The 19549-nt window shown below is 39.6% G+C and overlaps 1 protein-coding gene across 6 annotated transcripts in view; it reads left to right on the top strand.

Moving 5' to 3' along the window:
- PROX1 (prospero homeobox 1) overlaps positions 1-19549 on the top strand; it is a 78936-nt gene that overhangs the window by 13879 nt on the left and 45508 nt on the right. For 4 of the 6 annotated variants that reach the window (XM_044424746.1, XM_044424918.1, XM_044425168.1 and 1 more), the window contains exons 3-5: positions 8262-8369; positions 10165-10302; positions 15348-15542. In XM_044424746.1, coding sequence (XP_044280681.1) covers positions 8262-8369; positions 10165-10302; positions 15348-15542 — 441 coding nt within the window. The remainder of the gene's footprint in view (positions 1-8261; positions 8370-10164; positions 10303-15347; positions 15543-19549) is intronic. The other 2 variants (XM_044425000.1, XM_044425083.1) reach the window with 1 other exon arrangement.

Raw genomic sequence — 19549 nt, forward strand, 5'->3', positions numbered from 1 at the left:
AAAAAAAAAAACTTTCAAATTGAAGCTTGAAATAAACCTTCAAATCACATTTTGATGCCGTGTTTGACTTCAGATGTTCAGAACTTGTAAGGAGGATGTTTGATCATTTGAGGTGATGGACAAATTCATTTTGGATCCATTCAGGATCTTATAATAAATAATGCTAATGATAAAGATGATGGTAAGGTGAATAATTTTCTAAAATAATCACAGGGACTAGGAATAATGCTAAGTTATTCACAGGATATGGTATGTTGCAGCAAAACATGTTCTCTGAAAGGCTTATGACAAACGTTCATAGAAGTCATTTAAATACAAAATAAAACATTTAGTTTGGAGTCCTCTTGCCTGTAAATAACTTCTGAGTAGACATGTATAGAATCACACTGTTAACCATAAAATCAAAACATAAAAATATATAGCAACAATATGGACCCACAGTGCTCCACAAATTCAGTACTCAAGTTTTTTAAATGGAGAGAGATAGGTTGTATAAATTATTTAAACGATGTGATTTTCTTTTGACATTAGCATTGCTGCATCGCAAAATCCAAGTAATGCATTTGGTAATCTCTGACTTACTTTTCTAGTGGGTAGTGTGCAGATACAAAACAAGCCACAGCTACAGGTACTGCTGTGTCTGACCTATAGAAGGGCATCTCCACTCCCCACATACACAGACACCCCCAGCCCCATCGGAGTCCTGTCCTTCACTCTTGCACAGCTGCTGGGTATGCATGGCTAACCTCTGGTCAGCTATACACAGAAATCTTTTGTCCTAACATACAAAAAGTAAATTATTGGGCAAAGTTAGAGAATAGGATTACATGTAATTCTTCAGATGGACTATAAGGAATGTCTTCTCTTCCCTCCCCCCCTCCCCTTTTTAAGCACTGATAATTTGGAAACTGTAATGTTTGACAAAATATGCCATGTAGTACTTTCCCTCCCTCACTGTGGGAGGGATATTTTATATCACAGGGATATTTTAAACAAATAAGCAAATGTACCTATATTTCCATATTGTTTTGTATCATTGACTTACTGTGCACATTTACTCCAGAGGAAGTTCTCTGGAATTCAGAAGGGTTTCTTCCTAGGAAGTTTGCTTGGGATTGTGGCTATAGTCCTATTGCGGGTTTAAAACAAGCACGCCAAAAAGTCTCACTCCACCCCTGCAGTCCACTGTTTCCTGTTCTGTAATATTGGATAAGTTAAAATGGTCACTTTAGGGAAGCCAATAGATGCTGTCCTGAGCAGAAGTTTTGAAGTAAAGGGGAAGCTGATGCTTTGTGTTTAGTGGATCCGTTTGAGATTGCAGTTGCATAAGAGAGAACCAAATGCGGTGAATAAGCATCCCTGAGCAATACTAACAGTATTGCTGCAATTAGTGGTCCATCCGAGATTGTGGTCGGCTCCGATGGACCATGCCTATAGATGTTTCCTGCATTATAAACACATCTCTTAAGCAGAGTAATATTTATACATGTGTTGCTTTCAAATGGGTTTATACTAATTTAAAATGCCACCTTTTTAAAGGTTTATGCTAGGCGATTGATAGGAAAGGCTGAAGCCTTTTCTAGCCTCCTCCATCTTGTGTGCCAGACCTTATTGGGATTGATATATAGAACCTTGGCATTCATGTACTGATTTAGGCTCAAAATCGGATGGCAAAAAGTATTGCCCTTCAATGGCACCCTCGAGTGTCCTCCTTCGGGGCTGTGGAGATTGGATGTGGGCATCTGGTGCTGAGACTTCTCAAATGGCAGTTAGGTTAGCACCTCAATGGTAATGAATGAAATTGGACCTGGAGACTGAACCAATTACTTATCTATAACAAGTGGATTCTTAAAGATACATGACCATGTGAAGAAAATATTGTTTTCTATCCCAGTACTGCTATTTAAAGTGTTTAGGGCTTGGCAGACTTCACTTTGTTACATTTTATTAGAAGTCAAGATCCAGCAACTGGAGCCAGGTACAAAAAGATGTATACTTAGAATTTAAAAAAAACCACTATGGCTCTGAACCTAGGAACGTTAAGTGCCAGAAACTGAAATATCAGAATTTTTACACAAAGGTCTGCTCCTGATGACCCAAACCTTCGTTTCTGGAAACTATGTTATGTGGGAAGAATAATTTTGCTGCTGTTATTAAACCATTAGAAGACAGAAGCCCCGGCCAATCTGCTGCAAATCACCCCAAGATTTACCAACACATCCTGATGGGTCTTTTTTCTCACCTCTGTTCAGAATGACCTGATTCCTACAATCACCACGGAGGCTTGTTTAATCCATAGTGTTAACGCACACCAGCCCAACCTATTGTCCAGTATCTTCCTTGTCCCTGCCCACTCCTTAATTCACAGCACTGGAAGCATAGGATCAGTTTCATGTAGGAACACGTTAGGCAGACAGTTCATTAATGAACTGGACATCAAGGAATGGACAGTTCCTTGATGATCCAGTGGACTTAGAGCAAATCACACAACATGGCTTCCTGTGTGTCTCATAGGAGTCCATTAATGAGATGCATTTTGTTCTTCCAATCAGTCATGCTAGGGGAAAAGACCCCATTGTAAGGCTATAAGTGAACAAAGCCCGAGTGGAAAGAGGGATTTAATGCTAAATGGCCACAACACTAGTAGGAATGGAGGCCATTCCTATGACTTGCTGTTGAATGTTGTAGAAGCCTAAGAGCAAATCTCAGCAGGCTTAAGCAGGGAGTGTTCAAAATTTAACCCATGGATTACTTTCATGGATTCAGTTACTTCCAAGTAAAATGCATCAAACCATAGAAACTACTGCAGCCTTCCATAGTATACATTTTATCTAGTTTTCTCTATACTGGGGTTCCTTTTAGATAATCATTCCTGATATAAACAGCATCCAAATGATCTCCTTATTATCTTTTGGAACTAGTATTGCATGTAGTTTCTGTTCCATTGTGAAAGTACAGTGCTTTCAAGTTTCAAAGTGTTTCATATACACTGCAATTGTAACCCTTACAGAAACCCTTTGAGGTAAGTAAATATGATCCCCCATATTGCATATGGCTTACTGAAGGCTGCCTAGTGAGTTCATGGTTGAGGTGAGATTTTCATCATGAGCACAGAAATTGGTGCTGTTAGACCATGGCTGAGGTGAGATATGAATTGGAGACTTTCTGATGCATTGTTCAGTCTTTTAGCCACAGTGCTAAGGCAGGTGTCCACAGTCTATCTTCTTTACCTTATTTTCAGCTATTGCCATAACATATAATGTTTAGAAATGTTCAAGTTTTCCCACTCCTTGCCTCAATAGACAGTGAAATAAATTGCTTGATTTTCATCTTGGCATTTCAGTCCCAAATACTTTTGCCCTTAAAAAAGGAGACTATGGAAACTTGCCAATGGAACAACAAGGGTTTACCATCCAACATCTGGATATTGATAACCTTTGGTCTTTGTTGCCTGCCTGGGACTGCCAAAACCTGGTGTTTTCAAACTTCTAGCACGTGTCAACATTTGGTTGATGAACTGTATTCAGCTTCAGCAAACTGCATGGTTGCTTTACAGTAACACACAAAGTTTTCTAACTTTCTATATCCAACAGTTGCACTCAGCTGGAAAAGCTTAGGTGGGACACACAGCATTCCTGAACACAGAAATGGGTACTGTTGCACCATTTGGTGTGCCTCTATGTGTATATAGTTAAATACTTAAAAATTTAAAAAATGAAGTACGAAGTAACCCACAGTTTGAGTCATCAGAACATCATGCAGATCCCAGTTTTGGTGCTGGCTGCAAACATATTTTGTAAAAGCTATTGTATTTCCACTGGGACCATCAATACTTCTAGAAAATGCAACCATTTTAGTTTTCTAGCAGCTGCCCATTTGTCTGTGTTTATCAGGAATTCATTGTAGGCAAAACCAAATGGGAGAGGCATGTGAAGGTCTGTTTGTTCTTGACCAGGTTTTTGTTTTTGTTCCTCTTTATTTCGCATGGCTGAATATTCATATATGAAGAATCTTTCTTAAGAGCAGCATTTCTTCCCTTTGGAACAGAAAGCAACATCTGTTTCCTTGGAGAATCCATCCAGGATAAGAACACAAACGTAGCCAAGTTCAGGTTTCAGTAGCGAGAGCCCTTCCTGGGTTTTTGTTTGTTTGTTTTGCCTTGCTTCCCCCAAAAATCTTGCTTTTACTGTACAAGGCATCTAACCATTATCCTCCTTGTTTGAGGGTGAAGGGAGAGAGTTAATGTTTGTATGCCGCATTAAACAAGATGAGAAGATGCACCTGTACCATGAGCTCCTGCCTCATTCGGGAATGCATTGTATATCTTTGCAAACTAAATACGTTTAATCAAATATTTAAGTTTTTTTTTTAATTCAAATTGCAAAAGAAACAGACAGTCAATTGTTTTTCTGCATGATCTTCCTTGTCAGGCACCCTCTTTGCATCTCAAGAAAAATAGCCTTGTTCAGCCTCGGGGCATTTGCATAGAGAATATTGAAGCACAACAGTAGATTGTTTTTATTGTTTTTGCTGTTTTAGCACATTAAGACTCTCTTCCCAGGTGAAGACCCTCCTTTTTCCTGTCTCTCTTCAGAAAGGTAGTCTTCTGAGCAACTTTCAAAGTCAGACCAACAATTCCTTTTCCAAACTGAGGCTGTTTCTGCCGAGTGGTCAAACAATCTTTAATGAATTGCAGCATTTTGATCAAAGTGGTTTTTTTCTGACCAAAATAAAAGCACGACAAATATAAGCCTTCCACACAGCACACACGGCTGTTGGACTAAATTGAGGGTTGATTGAGTTTAGCATGATGGCATATTATTAATCTCCATAAAGATATAAAACATCACCCCCTTAAAAATTTGAAGATATCTCCATAAAAGCAGGTAACGTGTATTGGAAGTACTTCTCTGCCATTAAGAGTCGTATTTATTTTTTTATCGTGACTTTTCATTCGACAGGTACCCATGGCTAGGGGGGCGGGGGGGAACTCTAAGAGGATTTAAAAGAGGAAAGGATAAAAAATAAAGACCTCTTCTCAGAACCATTCTGACAAGGATGCTTCCAGGCCAGATAAAATCCAGCTGCTTAATGCCCTGTGCCCCACCCCGAAATATTTCATACCAGCAGGAACAATCTGTATTTTATACTTTTATATGGAAAAGATGAGCTGAAAAAACACACACACATAACATGTGTCTTCTCCCTTTATTATTTCCGTACTTCCTGTTCCTCACATCTCCCTTTTTGCTGCTGCTGTTTGAAGCAGAGCTGCATTATGCGTTGTAAATTGATAACACCCAGATTCTCAGGTTGTTTGAACACTGTTTTAGGTTCAGCTGCAGTACACAGTTTCTCTGATCTTTTTTGTTCCTGAGCAGATGTCTTTCATTAATTTATGGATTTATCATCTTTTCTTTTCTTTTGCCCTCTTCCCCCCCTCTTCTTTTTTACACCTGGCAGCTGGCTCAAGTTTCGGCAGTTATTGTCTATTTTGCATTGCACATAGAATTGAATGTCATCTGTCTTCACAAAGCTACGGTGAGGAGTGCTGAGGCAAGCCACCTCAGCTGTCGGGGCAGAGCCTGCTTGCCTTTATTTGCCTTCTCGGCCTCCCGCCCGCTTTGCCTACCTCTTCCCTACCCTGCCCCCACCCCTTTTTACCTCCTTAATATTTATTTGTGCTCATTTTCTTTCCTGGCCTTGAATGGAGCTTAGCTCGTGTTCAGTACAGCTGTATGTTTACTGAATCTATTCCATCATGAGTCATTGTGCGTGTGTAAGTATCCTGGAAACAGCCAGTGCTTTCTTGGAAGAACGGCTGCTTTTCAGCACAAGCACTTAAAAAGAAAATTAACCAATTGGTCAGCTCAGTTTTAACAAGGGGGTCCTCTCACTACTAGCCCCTTAAGTGTTTTGCTATCTCTTTTTAATAGTTTCCATTAGGGATGCTTTTTAGCAATAATCTAATCTTTGAAACAAAGCTGCGTGTGTGTAGGGGGGACAGTATATTAAGCCTGCATTAAGAACAATAGGCAAGGTTTGTGGGGAGCAAAAAAAGAAGCCACAAATTGAACTTCGAAATGATCATGCATTTTCTGTGAGGTTTGGTGATTATACTGTACAGACTGAAGCTTAGCTAGTCCTCTGGACAATGTCTTGGACTAGCTTGTGCAGCCTTGAAGGCCACTGGCTAACCTTGGGCCAAGAAACATCCCACTGCCTAACCTACCACACAGGGTTGTTGTGAGAATAAAATACAGGGAGAACCTCCACACCACCCTGGGCTCCTGGCAGGAAGGGCAGGATACAAATGCAAATGAAAACAATAAATGTAATAGGCTTGATAAATAATCAGGGATCTCTCCTTGCTCTTTGGACCTGCACAGAAGTTCCCAAAAAATATGCCCGCCCTTGTCGTGTTCACTGCTTCATAATTATCCATCCTTAGGATTTTCTTATGAGGATTTAGGGTGTCAGTGTATTTGTGTGCATGGACGTGAGTATACCAGCACCATTACATAACAAAATAGATTTCTGTTGAGAAGTTTCGACTTGTCTAAAACTCTTATTGCTACGCAGTAGGTGACAGCCTGTGACTATTATTTCACTTATGCATTTTGACAGATGGCAGCATGGAGTGTAATGCTCTTTTAGACTTCTCTATCAGTTTAATGGAGGTAACTGGAGGTTCTTTCAACTCTTCTCTTGGCACAAGAAGTATGTCAGTCATAAATTATCTTCTTTGTAATCATTAAGCATCTAAAACAAAAATGCAAGTTCAGCTGAGCAGTTTGTAGAGCGCTTACATAAATTAAAAGCTTTAAACCGTAACGTTTTCTGTATCCTTTTAGAATTGAAAGTAAACCATTTTTCAGTATTTTATGTGTAAAAATAAATACATCTTCCCCCTCCCCCCTCAGTATACTCATGAACAAATTTTAAGTGTTCGTATTTGCTACCGGAGCTCTGTTAAAAAGGTTGTTATCCAAAAGAGCAGATCAAAAGCAGTTCTAAAGAAATTGGGATGTCTCTGTCTTGGTGCTTGCCACGTCTTTATATATTTTCACCATGCTGTTAGGCAAAGCTGCTTCAGTTTCTGGATCATTTTGAACTTGGTTGACCTTTCTCTACCATAACCAACGCTATTTAATAAGTGGTGTGTATGTTGACTGTCCTTAAAGGAAACAGTTCTCCAAGAAACTATTGGAGGCTCTCTTAATTGACCTTGTAGAGACCACATTGATTTTTGTCACGTGCATCTTCATTTCTGATGAATTATAAAGCCATTAATTTGCAGAGGAAATGGCAGGGCCAGCCTGCTGCACAGATGTGACCAAAATGGCCCTAGCAAACAGTACACAAAAGAGTGCCAAGGAGCCAAGGGAAGGCGGGGGAAACCACCAGAATGCAGGGATTGTTATGGTTAGCTTCACATTCCCTTGGGAAGTTTTCTGGTCGTTTCTGTTTACAGACCTGAAAGGTAATGATCTTTGCAGGATAAATAGATCTCCTTGTAGGGTAAGTGATCACGTATAGATCAGCTTATTTCTACCTATTGATATTTTTATCCCAAAATACACTGACAGGCTGGGAGTGTTGGCACTTTATAAGGCAAAGGTTCTTGGGCTGGCTTTGTTTTTGTTTTGATTTTAACAAGAGAGATTTTAAAAACCCCTTTTTGTATTCTTGAGTTATTGGAGTTAATACTATTGTTCCCCCAGACTATGAAGAACAAGGTGCAGTTTACTTTAGACAATGAAAATCCTTTCTATCTGTGTGCTTAACCTAATTTGATATGTGAATGATGTGATGCTCCAGGAAGAATGCATGAAATTGTAGCTGCAAAAAGGAGGGGAGAATCTTAAACGCACATGTTTTATATATTTGTTTCCTTAGCAACAAGTGAGTACATATGTAGTGTGTAAACCTCATACCTGCAAAATTTCTGCCACCAAGGCCCAAGAAACAAGATGCCCAATCCAGAGCATATTTAGTTAGGAGCAGGTCCTGCTGTGTTCAATGGGAATTGGTCCCAAGGAAGTGTGCATAGGATTGGAGCTTGAGTTCTGTAAGTGATGCAGCAGCACATAACCAATTTCTTCCTTCCTAAGTAATTGCAGCTCCAAGGAGCAGCAAATTGAATGTTAATTTGTTGGTCCATCCTAGAAACACTCTTCTTCCAAAAGGACTTTGCTAGCCTTGAATATCGAGAAGCAGCTTTCAAGCAAAACATTTTTCCTTAACTAATTTCATCCTACATGCAGGAAGGTTTGTCGCCTAACCACTTGAAAAAGGCCAAGCTCATGTTCTTTTATACCCGGTACCCAAGTTCCAATATGCTGAAAACATACTTCTCAGATGTAAAGGTAGGAAAAGCCCTCTTATTTTTTTTCTTCTTTCCCCTTGTCTTGACTGCATGTTTGAATGCTTCTTTAATTTTATTTTGATTTCACTAATAATATATCTTGGCAAGCTCTCATTAACTTTTTTTTAAATGAAGCTAGCTTAAGGTCTGTGATTGAGTCTTTAAAATTGCATTTCTCTCTTTTTGTTGTATTTCTGTCTTCCCATCCACTACCCTTAGCTACAATGTGAACATTTCTTTTTTTAAAAAACCACAGTAATTTTTTTACGCAATTGGATGGCACAGTTTTGCATCTGTGAAATTTCTACTGGTGGCATTAGTGTACCATCCAAGAGCATTTTGGAGAGCAGTTTGAACAGCGCTCCTTCAATTGTTCCATTGCAGGCGTGTTCCTCATATTCTGCTTACATTAGTGCCCACTGTAGAGACCCCTTTTTCTTTCCATCAAAAAAGAAATGCTACATTGAAATTCTCCATGCAGTTGCTGCTTAAAAACAAAAGTGATGATTGTCTCTTATTTACAACTTAATTTGTTGTTGATGCAGAGTACACTGAACATAAGGAGGATGAATAAACTGACAGATTCAGGCCACATTATTCAAATGAGGATATGAAAGCTGTCGACTTACAGCTGCATCCTCCCCTCATTCTACAGAATATTGGGACCTCCTGATTTTTTTCTAAAGTAATTGTTCCTTCACATCAACTTGATTTTTTTGTGTTAATCATCTAAGGTTTTTTTTTTAAAAAAAAAAAACCACAGACACACACCCTAGTTTGGGTTCCAATTATTATAATGACATACATGGTATCATTTTGTAAGCCTTTAAAAATAAACATCACATTAGTTTAAATTTGCTGTGTTAAAATTCTTCCCATCCTGCCTCTTCCTCCCCCCACCAAACAAACTTTGTCCACATTCCCACCCCAGAAAAAAGTACATCCTGCTCTAGCGTTGTTTTTAGGTTGTGCTCCATCTACAAATGGGGACACTAGTTATTCCTCTCATTTTTCCTTTTAAAAAAATGGCCTTCTGAATTTTTTTTCTTCTTTTAAGTTTTGCATTGCACCGAGTAGTTTCTATTTAATAATGCATCAACACAAATTTTGAGTTTATACCCTCACAACCATCACCAGCCCGCTTAATAGACAATTTTTTCCCCTCTCATTCTTTGTGCTACGTATGTCTGTGGGTGGTGGTTTTCTCTTTTGGTTTTGGTTTTGCATGGTACACACATTCAACGTATTTTGGCCAACTAACTAGAGTTTCTGGAGAAACTGGATTTGCAGGCTGTGCTAGTTCTCTGCAAACCAGTTTGGCCAGAAAGCCAGAAAAGGAAGCAAGTGTGGGGTGTGGAGGCGGGGGGGGGGGGGGGGCAGTGAATGTGTGTACTGTTGTCAATGACTGCCCTACCATCGGCTTGCCAAGTCTCTGAAAAATATATCATCCAGTTGCAGCCTCTGCCTAGTTAATAACCTGTCTGAATGGGCTAAGGAAAAGCGGTGCTTCCGTGGTACTCTTACCTGCAAGGCAGCAATGCAAAGGATTGCTGTGGAGACTTGGGAGCCCTTGGTGCAGCTTGACTACAGTATGGCTTGAGAGAATCTCATGAGGGGTTCTCTTTATGTTCTCTTCTCTAGTGGATGCTAATGCAAACAGCTATATAGAAAAAAGTCTCACTAGTATGTAGTGCCTGTTGTCTTTTTCAGCATGTGACAACTGATCTCGGTCTTCTTATGATGTTGCCAAGTTAATCTGAAATATTTTGATGTTATGCCACCTTATATTTATATAGCATCATTCCTCCAGAAGAAGCCCAAAGTGCTTTACAAACAGCCAATATAGGGATCATTCACCCACCACTGAAAGGCAGCCACTTCCGTGGTGGAAGGCAACAGCCATTCGGGGTCAGCAACATCACACACCAGTAGATGTAAATATTAGATACATTCCTCTTTTCTTGGGGAAAGGGTTGGGAGGTGGGTTTCCATGCTGATACTTTTGGAATGCTTGATTTCATGGGTAACAGTTCATGGGTAAGGTCAGCTTCTACTTTGACTTGCTCTGCTGATTTGACCAGACCAACCATGTGATCAAGGCTGGGTTAATATTTATGTGAGGGAGAGTAGAGAATAGAACATTGTGGAAGTTGTGCACATCATTATTTCTCTCTCTCTCTCTCTCTCTCTCTCTCTCTCTCTCTCTCTCTCTCGTGTGTGTGTGTGTGTGTGCTTGCTTAGTCTTCTCTTTAAATTCAGTAGTGAAGAAGATGAAAGATGGCTCTTTATCTTAAAAAAAATAGTCCACCTGCTTGGCGAGATGAAATCTTAAAATTCTAGAAACCTTGTGAAAAGCTCAGTAATGTTGGACATCAGCTAAAGTGCAAGAAACTGGTCAGCCCATTGATCTTTTTATAGCCAGCTCTTGTTAAGTGACCATATAAGGTTGAGGTGAGAGCCTGTGGTCTTCCGGATGTGCAGGTTGTCCCTGACCATTGGCTGTGTTGGCTATGGCTTGGAGTCTGACAACAACTTCAGGGCCACACATTTCGCCCCCTGCCGTAAGGTCCTGGAGCCTGTTCGTTTTGAGCCCCTCTACCTAAGATGCTTAAATTCCAGGGATTGAACCTGGGATTTTCTGTGGGAAAGCTATCTGAAGGTGACAGGCACAGGGCAGAGCAGAAAAGGTGAGGGACTGGAGGGATTTGCAAGTAGGTGAGGGACTGGCAGAAAGGCCCGGAGATGGCTTTTGAATGGGGTTTCCTGGGCGTAGGGGCAGAGGACGTTTAGAAGAGAAGAATGAGTCTCAGTGGCTTGATTCAGGGGACCTGTTTCCTTTATCTTGGCTTTGCATGGGAGAAAAAGAACATAGATTGGTCTGGGCAGTTGACAAAACTTATTTCCATGTAGCAGCATCTGAGCAAATTCCCTGGCTCAGCATATTTTATAGTACTTCATTTACCAAACCATTTTAAACAATGTTAATTTTAAAAACATTTAACTAAAAATTAGTAGAAAGTATTTTTAAGTCTTAAAATGATTGCAGTTGAATGTCTACTCTTACAAGGAAATCATTCTGATCTATGCATGAGCAGAATGTTATAGAGCACAACATGTAGTCTTCTGGATCATAGCTGTTGCAACAAACAGGATTTTATTCTTACAGAATTCATTAGCACTATATCAGTGTAAGCATTCAATACAGCACTTTTTAAGTATTTATCATTTCTATCAGCACTTAGTCAAGACATAAGAAAGTGAAGCCCAATGGAACTAAATCTTTGAATTTAAATTAAAATATGGTAGTAAAATTAGACCAACACAGAGAAGTCCTTGTTTGCCTGGCATTCCAATATTGCCAGTAATCAAGAGCAAAACCAATGTTTTATGCCTTTGATTATGTAAATATTTGTATTTTCTGGGAAAGAAAGAACTCTTGAGAAGTAACTACAATGGGGGCAGACTCTTCTATCTAAATAAATAAATAAATAGAGACAGATGTGCCATGGCAAATATGAAATCTTTCTATCATATTAACTGTGGCTGTAAAAGCCAGAGCAAACATTAATTTTACTGCAGTCAATGGGCAGGGTTCAAGGAGGCATGGACTGAGGTTCCATGAACAGCAGTTCCTGTCCATCCTCCAGGGCCCTTTTTGCCTCCATTCCCTGCTCCACACCTTCTCTCCTGAAAATGAAGCAGTTCTTTCCGAGTAGCCCCAAAAGCAGCAGGAGTAGTTCAAGCAGAATGCCTGAAGAACACGCAAGGGCTCTTTGGATCCCAGCCCATGCCTTGCAATGTATCCTAACGCATTGTGCAATAAATATACAAAGTACAATTCAGTGTTCTCTACTGGTGCTATACTGGTCTTATTCTCAAGGCAATCTGCATTTACAGAAAGCCAATTTAACTTTTTTAAAAGAAATAATAAAATAGTTTATATCCACAGATGAGCTTAAGCACATTTATTTGGAAATAAAGCCAAACTGATTTCAGTGGGCCAGGTGTGTTTAGGTAGATGCACTAAAATTCCCCCTCTAATTTCAATAGATCACATACATGAATTTCACTTCCCAGTATTCCAACCTTGCATTTGTCATCTATTATGATCTTACTTTATTTTAAGGAGCTGCCAATAGTAGCTGAAAAGGCTGCAACCGTAATATTGGCTCGAACTTGGAAAAAAAATCCCCCATGTTTGTGTTGTGGAACAGAAAAAGGATTCTCCTTGTATCATCTTCTTTCGCTCCACTTGATGCCTATTTTAATGTATAAGCTAATAATTCTTAGACTACTAAATACAACAGATTCAGTGTCATTTTAGCTTTGAAGAACAGGCGCGTCCAGGCTTTTCAACCCAGCAGTGTTAAATGATGTATCTCATTCCCTCCACCCCTTGAGTCAACTGCTGCCTAGCCAGATTAAGGTGTCAGATTGATTTGTTTTATACATCTTTTGACCATGCTCATTGAATATTTAGGAAGTTTCTTCAGCCCATATTGAGGCTGAGGTATCCCGTGGGAAGCATTAATCAAAGTCACAGAGACTCTTACACTGTGGAAACACAGACTCTCTATTGTAGCGATTAGTTTTTGCAGTAACACATTAACACAGTGCAGAGCTTTTCTTTTATAGAACAATTGATCCTTTTCTTGTACTCCTCTACAGAAGTGGGGGGGGGGGAATAATTAACTCTTTAAAGTTGGCAATTTAAAAAAGACTGATATGTCCACACCAGAATGTTGAGGTAAAAGAGGGCAATATGTGAGTGTGTTTGTGTCTTTCACGTGTGTTTGTATGTGTGCAGAATTAATTCACTTTTCAAATGATTCTACACTATTCAGGCTAGACAGTTTTGTTCCTTAAGTGTTTATGTATGTCATTTTTGCATGTCTTATGTTTTTGTCCACACTCTTTTGTCTCCCTCCTCCTTTCTTTTCTCCCTGTATTCTCATGTTGCAGCAATAAGCATTAAACCTCTCTTTATGTCCTATTGCTAAATAATGACATGTGCACCTACTTTTTGTTGTTGTTGTCCACATTAGGTCATTCATGACCATTCTAGAAAAAAAAAACCTTTCTATTTTTCCCCTCTACAGTATTCTTGTCCATATGAGACAATGTCTTGTAACAATGCAGGAGCCTAATCTCCATGTCAAAGCAATTTTCATTCCCCAGTGCACACCCTGCTATCATTTTGTAATGTTTTGTTTCTTATTCTAAAAGAATTAAAAAGGAACAGTAAGCTGTCACGGGGGCCTGTAGTCCTTATCTCAGTGTCTGGAAATTTGGACAGTGTATTTTACTGCTGAGATAAAATGGAAAGAACTCCAAGTTCAGCAAATCGTAATGGGTTTAAGTTCTATTGAAATCGGTAACCAGAAGATCAGATAACGGGGGTCCTTCAGTTGTCTTTTTAATCAGGTTCCCCGCAAGGGCTGAATAGAGACAGAGCAGACACACAGAGTGAAAATATAATTCTTGGATAGGTTAAGTACATGTTTGAACTCTTGCAAGCAGAAGCGATTTGATGATGACTTAATCATTTTCTGGTCAATTATCTGTAAGGACCCTTGCAACTGCATGGCAATTATGATGCAAGTTGGCCTTTTGGGAGAAACACCAGTCTCCCTGCTTCTGTTTTCTTGTTACTTAAATTCCCTGCCATAAATTTTCATTCGTTTATTATCTTTGCTAGCATGGAAACAACTTTCTGTGTAGTAATTACAGCCCCAGTGCACACTTTAGCTGTCATCTTGTTGGAGGCCTGGATGTTCTCATGGCCAGCATTTGATAAGTGTTCTTTGTTGATTTTTGATTAATGCACATCTCTTTCTGGGGGCCCGGGAAGTGAATGCCTGTGATGACAAAAGGCAGGGGGTAGTATATCAGCTTGCCTGATATATAGCTATGGATTTATTGGTTTTAACTTGGCAAGTTGAGTTGCATCTGTCCTTTACACATAGGAGGAGTTGTCAGTAAAAGGGTATCAGCTGTAACATAGCCTAGATGACATCTTCAGTGCAAAGGTCATAGGAAATAGTAAGAAAACTTGTCCTGAAAGATGTGAACACTTTTCACCTTGACCTCCTTACTCCTTTTAGAGCGATGTGGCACTTGTCACCCCATCGTATAGATGAGCTTGCAAAACTTTACATCTGTCGAACAGAATGGCAGGGATTAATTTGATTGAATATGATAAGCACTGCAAGTTCAGGCAGAGCACAATGTGCATCTCATTTCTTCAAACACAGAGTGGACAACCTGACAGGAGGGCCAGATTTTCTTAAGATATATGTATTATAATATAAAAGAAAAAGAAATTATTTTAGCTTGACATAGAATTACATAGAAATGTAGCATCTGATCTATTTGGTGTTGCCACGGATTCAGTAACAGTCCATAGATTACTGAATCAGCTATACCGCATGCCCATAAATTCTTTCTAAATAGAGTTTGAACTTTAATTCATGGGAAATAAGTGTAATGTAAAAAGAAATTAAGTGCTTTCCCCCACATCATGTGCATACTTCCTTAAGCACCTATCCACAATGGGTTAGTAAAAATTACCATTTGCAACAATAACTTCAGCCGCACACCTCTTACAGCAGGCAAAATAAGTTTGAACAATGCTGGAAAAACCTGGGCACCTGCTAAGAGCCCCTAGAATTCTGATACCAACGCCTAGATATCAAGAAATAATCTCCATGTCAGCTTCTGCTTCTGTAGAAGAGTAGTGCGCTGTGTAGCAACTTTAGGAATGAGATTCAGATCAATACCATACTATTTATATTAAAGGTGCAATATTTTAATGTCATCTGACTCAACCTCTTATACCTCCTTATCCCTCAGGTTTAAAAGCTTTGAAGATGAGCTTGGTGAGGGTGGGAGAGAAAGAGGGGCAGGAATGTTATGAAACGGGGAGGAAAGGGAAGAAGCATCAGCAATCTAATCCTTTTTCCTCTTTACATTTTAACAGTTCAACAGATGCATTACCTCTCAGCTCATCAAGTGGTTCAGCAATTTTCGTGAGTTCTACTACATTCAGATGGAGAAGTATGCACGTCAAGCCATCAACGATGGGGTAACAAGCACTGAAGAGCTGTCTATAACCAGAGACTGTGAGCTGTACAGGGCCCTCAACATGCACTACAATAAAGCAAATGACTTTGAGGTACGCACTGATCTTTCTGTTCTCCCCTCTACCCCCCTCTGTGCATGTGTATAATTGAAACCTTTCTTCAAAAAATACCCTACATTTTCACTTATCTCTTCAAACTACTCATTTGATTCAGCTCACTTTGTGAATGTCATTAATGGAACTTGTGATATGAAAAACAAGTCTAGATAGCATGCCAAATCAAAAGCTGGACTCTGTATCTATAGTCACCTGTTCAGTTCAGGTTTGTTTGTATCTTTGCTACTTTTCAGCTTGAAAGTCAGATTTATGTACTACTGTAGGGTTGGATCCAATGGTGTAATTTTATGATGGAGTAATTCCTCCTCTTCCTCTCTGCAGCCCTCCATGTAACCCCCAGAACTGCTGTGGGGGCCTGGGAAACTATCTGGGCAAGCTTTTCAGATGGTGTGTAGCTACTTGGGGAGGAGAGAGGGAGAAAGTCCCATGGTGCTGGCAAATGTCTAGCACAGCATTGGATTTAACCCATTGTTTCCTGAAGGGACACTTTAGGTGAGCTTTATGTGCAAGTGATTATTCCATAAAATGAACTCAGCAGAGGCTTGTCCTGCATAATGTCTCTGGATTGTGAGCCATGGATTGGCAGCTTTGATCGGAACTGTTCCTTACAGGCCTGCAATCAGCAAGTATGAGCGAACACTGAGGCAGCAGCTCGGCAAACTATTGTTGCTAACCTGCTGACCTTCTGTAATCCCACAGTAGCAAATTCCTCAGTGCTGATGATAGCATTTTGTACTGTCCAGCTGATCAGATGCAGAAATGGGGTGAGAGGGGCTTTTGGGAGTTGTCACTCCATGGCATTGAAGTCTTGTGGCCATACATTAGTATTATCTACTCAAAGGATGAGCAATATTGTTTCACAGAAGCTGCACAATAGGGTGGTCAGAAGGGTGACAAGGTTTCTGCCTCTTTCCTGAAATGAGTATTATGTATTAGGTGTAAATCTTCTCTGAAGCATTTCCAAAGTGAGTGCCATTATTGTGCTAGCAAAGTGATTCAAACAAAAGTGGGCACCAAGATTATAATGCAGATTTCACTTGTCCTCTTTCTCATCCACAGTGATGTTTATTTCACAGTGTGTGTTGTCAAAAAGAGCAGCCATGACCCATCAGGGTTAGTTGTTCATAAAAGTATACCCTGTCTTGTGCTTTAGCATGTAGGGAGTTAATGAAGGAGCTATTCCTGGAGATTCTTTTAAAATATAAAATGTTAAAGTGATTAAAAGTACTGATAAAAGGGAAATATATTTGTTATCTTCCTAATGGCCATTCAGCACAGGAGTGAGGGTCTTTTTTCCTGTTCAGGACCATTCGTAGGGTAAATCTTTTGGGTAGCCATACGGTCCTGGGCAGGTCCAGGACTACACAAGATATTCACTTCTTTCTCTCTCTCTCCCCGCTACAGAAAAGCCCTCCCTTCTCTCTCTTCCTTTCTCACACTGCCTTTTGCCTTGCCTTTCCCCATCCTGTCAGACATCTAAACTGATCACTTGCAAGAGGTTTTTGAAATTAAACTGATGTCCATAGTTTTTCCTTACCCGATTAAGCAGAGGCTGAATATAGGTTTTATCCATGATGTGGCAATATGTGGATACTCTCACAAATAATTGCCGTATATAATATTGTACATCTAAACACAACATTTCCTGCCTTTGAGCAACCTGTGCAAGTCTTTTCCTATGTTAAAGTTTCATGGTTCTTAACTGAAGCAACTCCACCCCCAGATATTTACTGTTTCATTTGCAGAAGTTCCAATATCTTCCCTTGGGCAACTCTGGAATGGTTTGGCAAGCACAGCCCAAGATTTTCCAGATACTAATTTTCTGTAACACACAGGGAGAATCCCTTTCATCTGGGCTAAGTTGCTTAGGGTGAAATCCTATGCATGCTAATGCAGAAAAAAGCCCTACAATTCCCACGTTGCCCCAGCCAGTCTTTTTTCCTATCTAAACATGCATAAGATTGTGCTTTTTCATTCCTAATCGAGATTTGAAATTCCTAGATCTCACAGCTGTGTCTTTCTTTTGGATGGGGGTTTTAAAAATTGGCTAAGTACAATTCTACATGCCAGACCGAAAAGCTGAACCAGGGGCAGACTGTTAAGTATATAATTAGTCTGAAGTTATTCTTTCTTGCTTGATCAGCATCCAGCCCAGGTGACTAGTACAGCAGCAAAAATGACATGTACTGCAGTGTTGAAATTGGATCTGAAGTCCTTGAGCAAAGAGAGCATTTTCCATATTTAGCATCATCAAAGTTCCTTTCCTTCATACTTTATTGCTGATCTTTTAATACAGCTGAAGCCTGATATGCTTTACACCTTAAATAATTTAAATAGATTTTCTTAAATCTTTCCTGCTTTTTCTGGTGAGGTAATGTTCACCATACAGGTTCTTTTTAAAGAATATCGTAAAAAGGGATAAAGACTCTAGAATATGTACTTGATGTGTTCTGGAACCTGTCTTACTAAAATCTGTCATATGTCAAAATCATGTTGCACATTAACGTGCAAGAGGAGTCGCTATGGATGCCTTGCTTTCTGATGCATGTTTTTACTTGAACATGGGAAACTCACCATGCTAAGTTTCTCTTGCAGTATCTTGAAAGCCCTGACAATCGTTAACAAACTCAGATAAAATACTTAACAAGCCTTGTGCTTTGTCATTTTAGCTTTGCCCCTACTACCTCAGACTCATAGCCAGAGGAAGATTCAACATCTCAGACTCTGGAATACATCTCAGGGGTAGGCTCACATGATCCAACAGCCCACCGGCTTATTGAGATGAAGGGCCGTGGCACGTGTCCATTATGAGTGGCTTTGGCATAATGTCCATAATTAAAGGACATTTTGAGTTTCCATTATGAGTCCATTGTCATGTTGTTCAAAACTGGGGAGTGTGGGTTAAACAACCCCAATTTAACCCAGCAACAGACCGTAACAACAGAAACAAGCCATGAGGAGCAGTGATGATCCTAGAAACCAGATCAGTGTCTGTCATGTGTACTCTATGTGTGTGAGTTTGCATACTGATTTGTTGTGTACATAAATGAAGCATATTGTACAAAATACTAAAGCACCCTAAAATATAAACAAAAGTTATCTTTTCACTTTTGTGCTGGGTCAGAGATGTATATGTGTCCATCTTTAAGCATAACCATTTGCCACAAATGGTAGGATGTTTCTTAATATGTTCCATCCCAATTTGTATGTGCTGCATCCCTGATGGAATAGAACTCCAGAAAGAACAGCAGGCTGTGAGGGAGGACTCAATTAATCCATAGTATACCTTAAACACACATTTAAAAAATGTAAGGCTGCTATTTTGTACACACTTCTGAATAGGGTGGCATTGCAGATGATACAAGAATGTGCAGTTTACTTTAATGGATTGCAGACTTTATTTCTAAAAGAAACTTTTCAAAGTTTTAATGTTGTAATAAAGTTTTAATTTAAAAAATCAAAATAACTCCCTCCCCCATGTCTTTAAGGTAATGCTTGGTACTATACTTTATGGTTCTTTTGCACATTTTTGTTCTCCTTTCTGTTCTCGTTGTCTAGTGCAATTAATATTTAATTCTTAAGGCAGATGCATCTGGACTATGGGTCTCCCACTGACCCTCCTCCTAGTTACCCAGTGGTATTACTGACATAGAACCACTTCTTGAGTCTGTTCCAGTCCTTGTCCTTCTAGGATTTAGCAAGTTTTCTAAATCACATTTACCAATTGTTAGGATAGAATATATCAGCTTCTTCACAAGTACAAATCACATCAGTTGGAAGAGGGAAGCACTTCAACCTGGGACAAAAATTGCTTATGGAAATTTCACTTGAAATGCCTAGAATTTCATTTTAGGGTGTAGATATCAGAGGATGAAATAACTTGGGTATGAAAGGTGCACATCTCTGTAAACCACAGCACACACACCATTCCCCTGTTCACCATTCAACACACACACCATTCACACTATTCCTTATCTGTTGCA

Source organism: Varanus komodoensis, unplaced genomic scaffold, assembly GCF_004798865.1.
Source record: "Varanus komodoensis strain SLA01 unplaced genomic scaffold, ASM479886v1 scaffold1, whole genome shotgun sequence".
Taxonomy (NCBI): domain Eukaryota; kingdom Metazoa; phylum Chordata; class Lepidosauria; order Squamata; family Varanidae; genus Varanus; species Varanus komodoensis.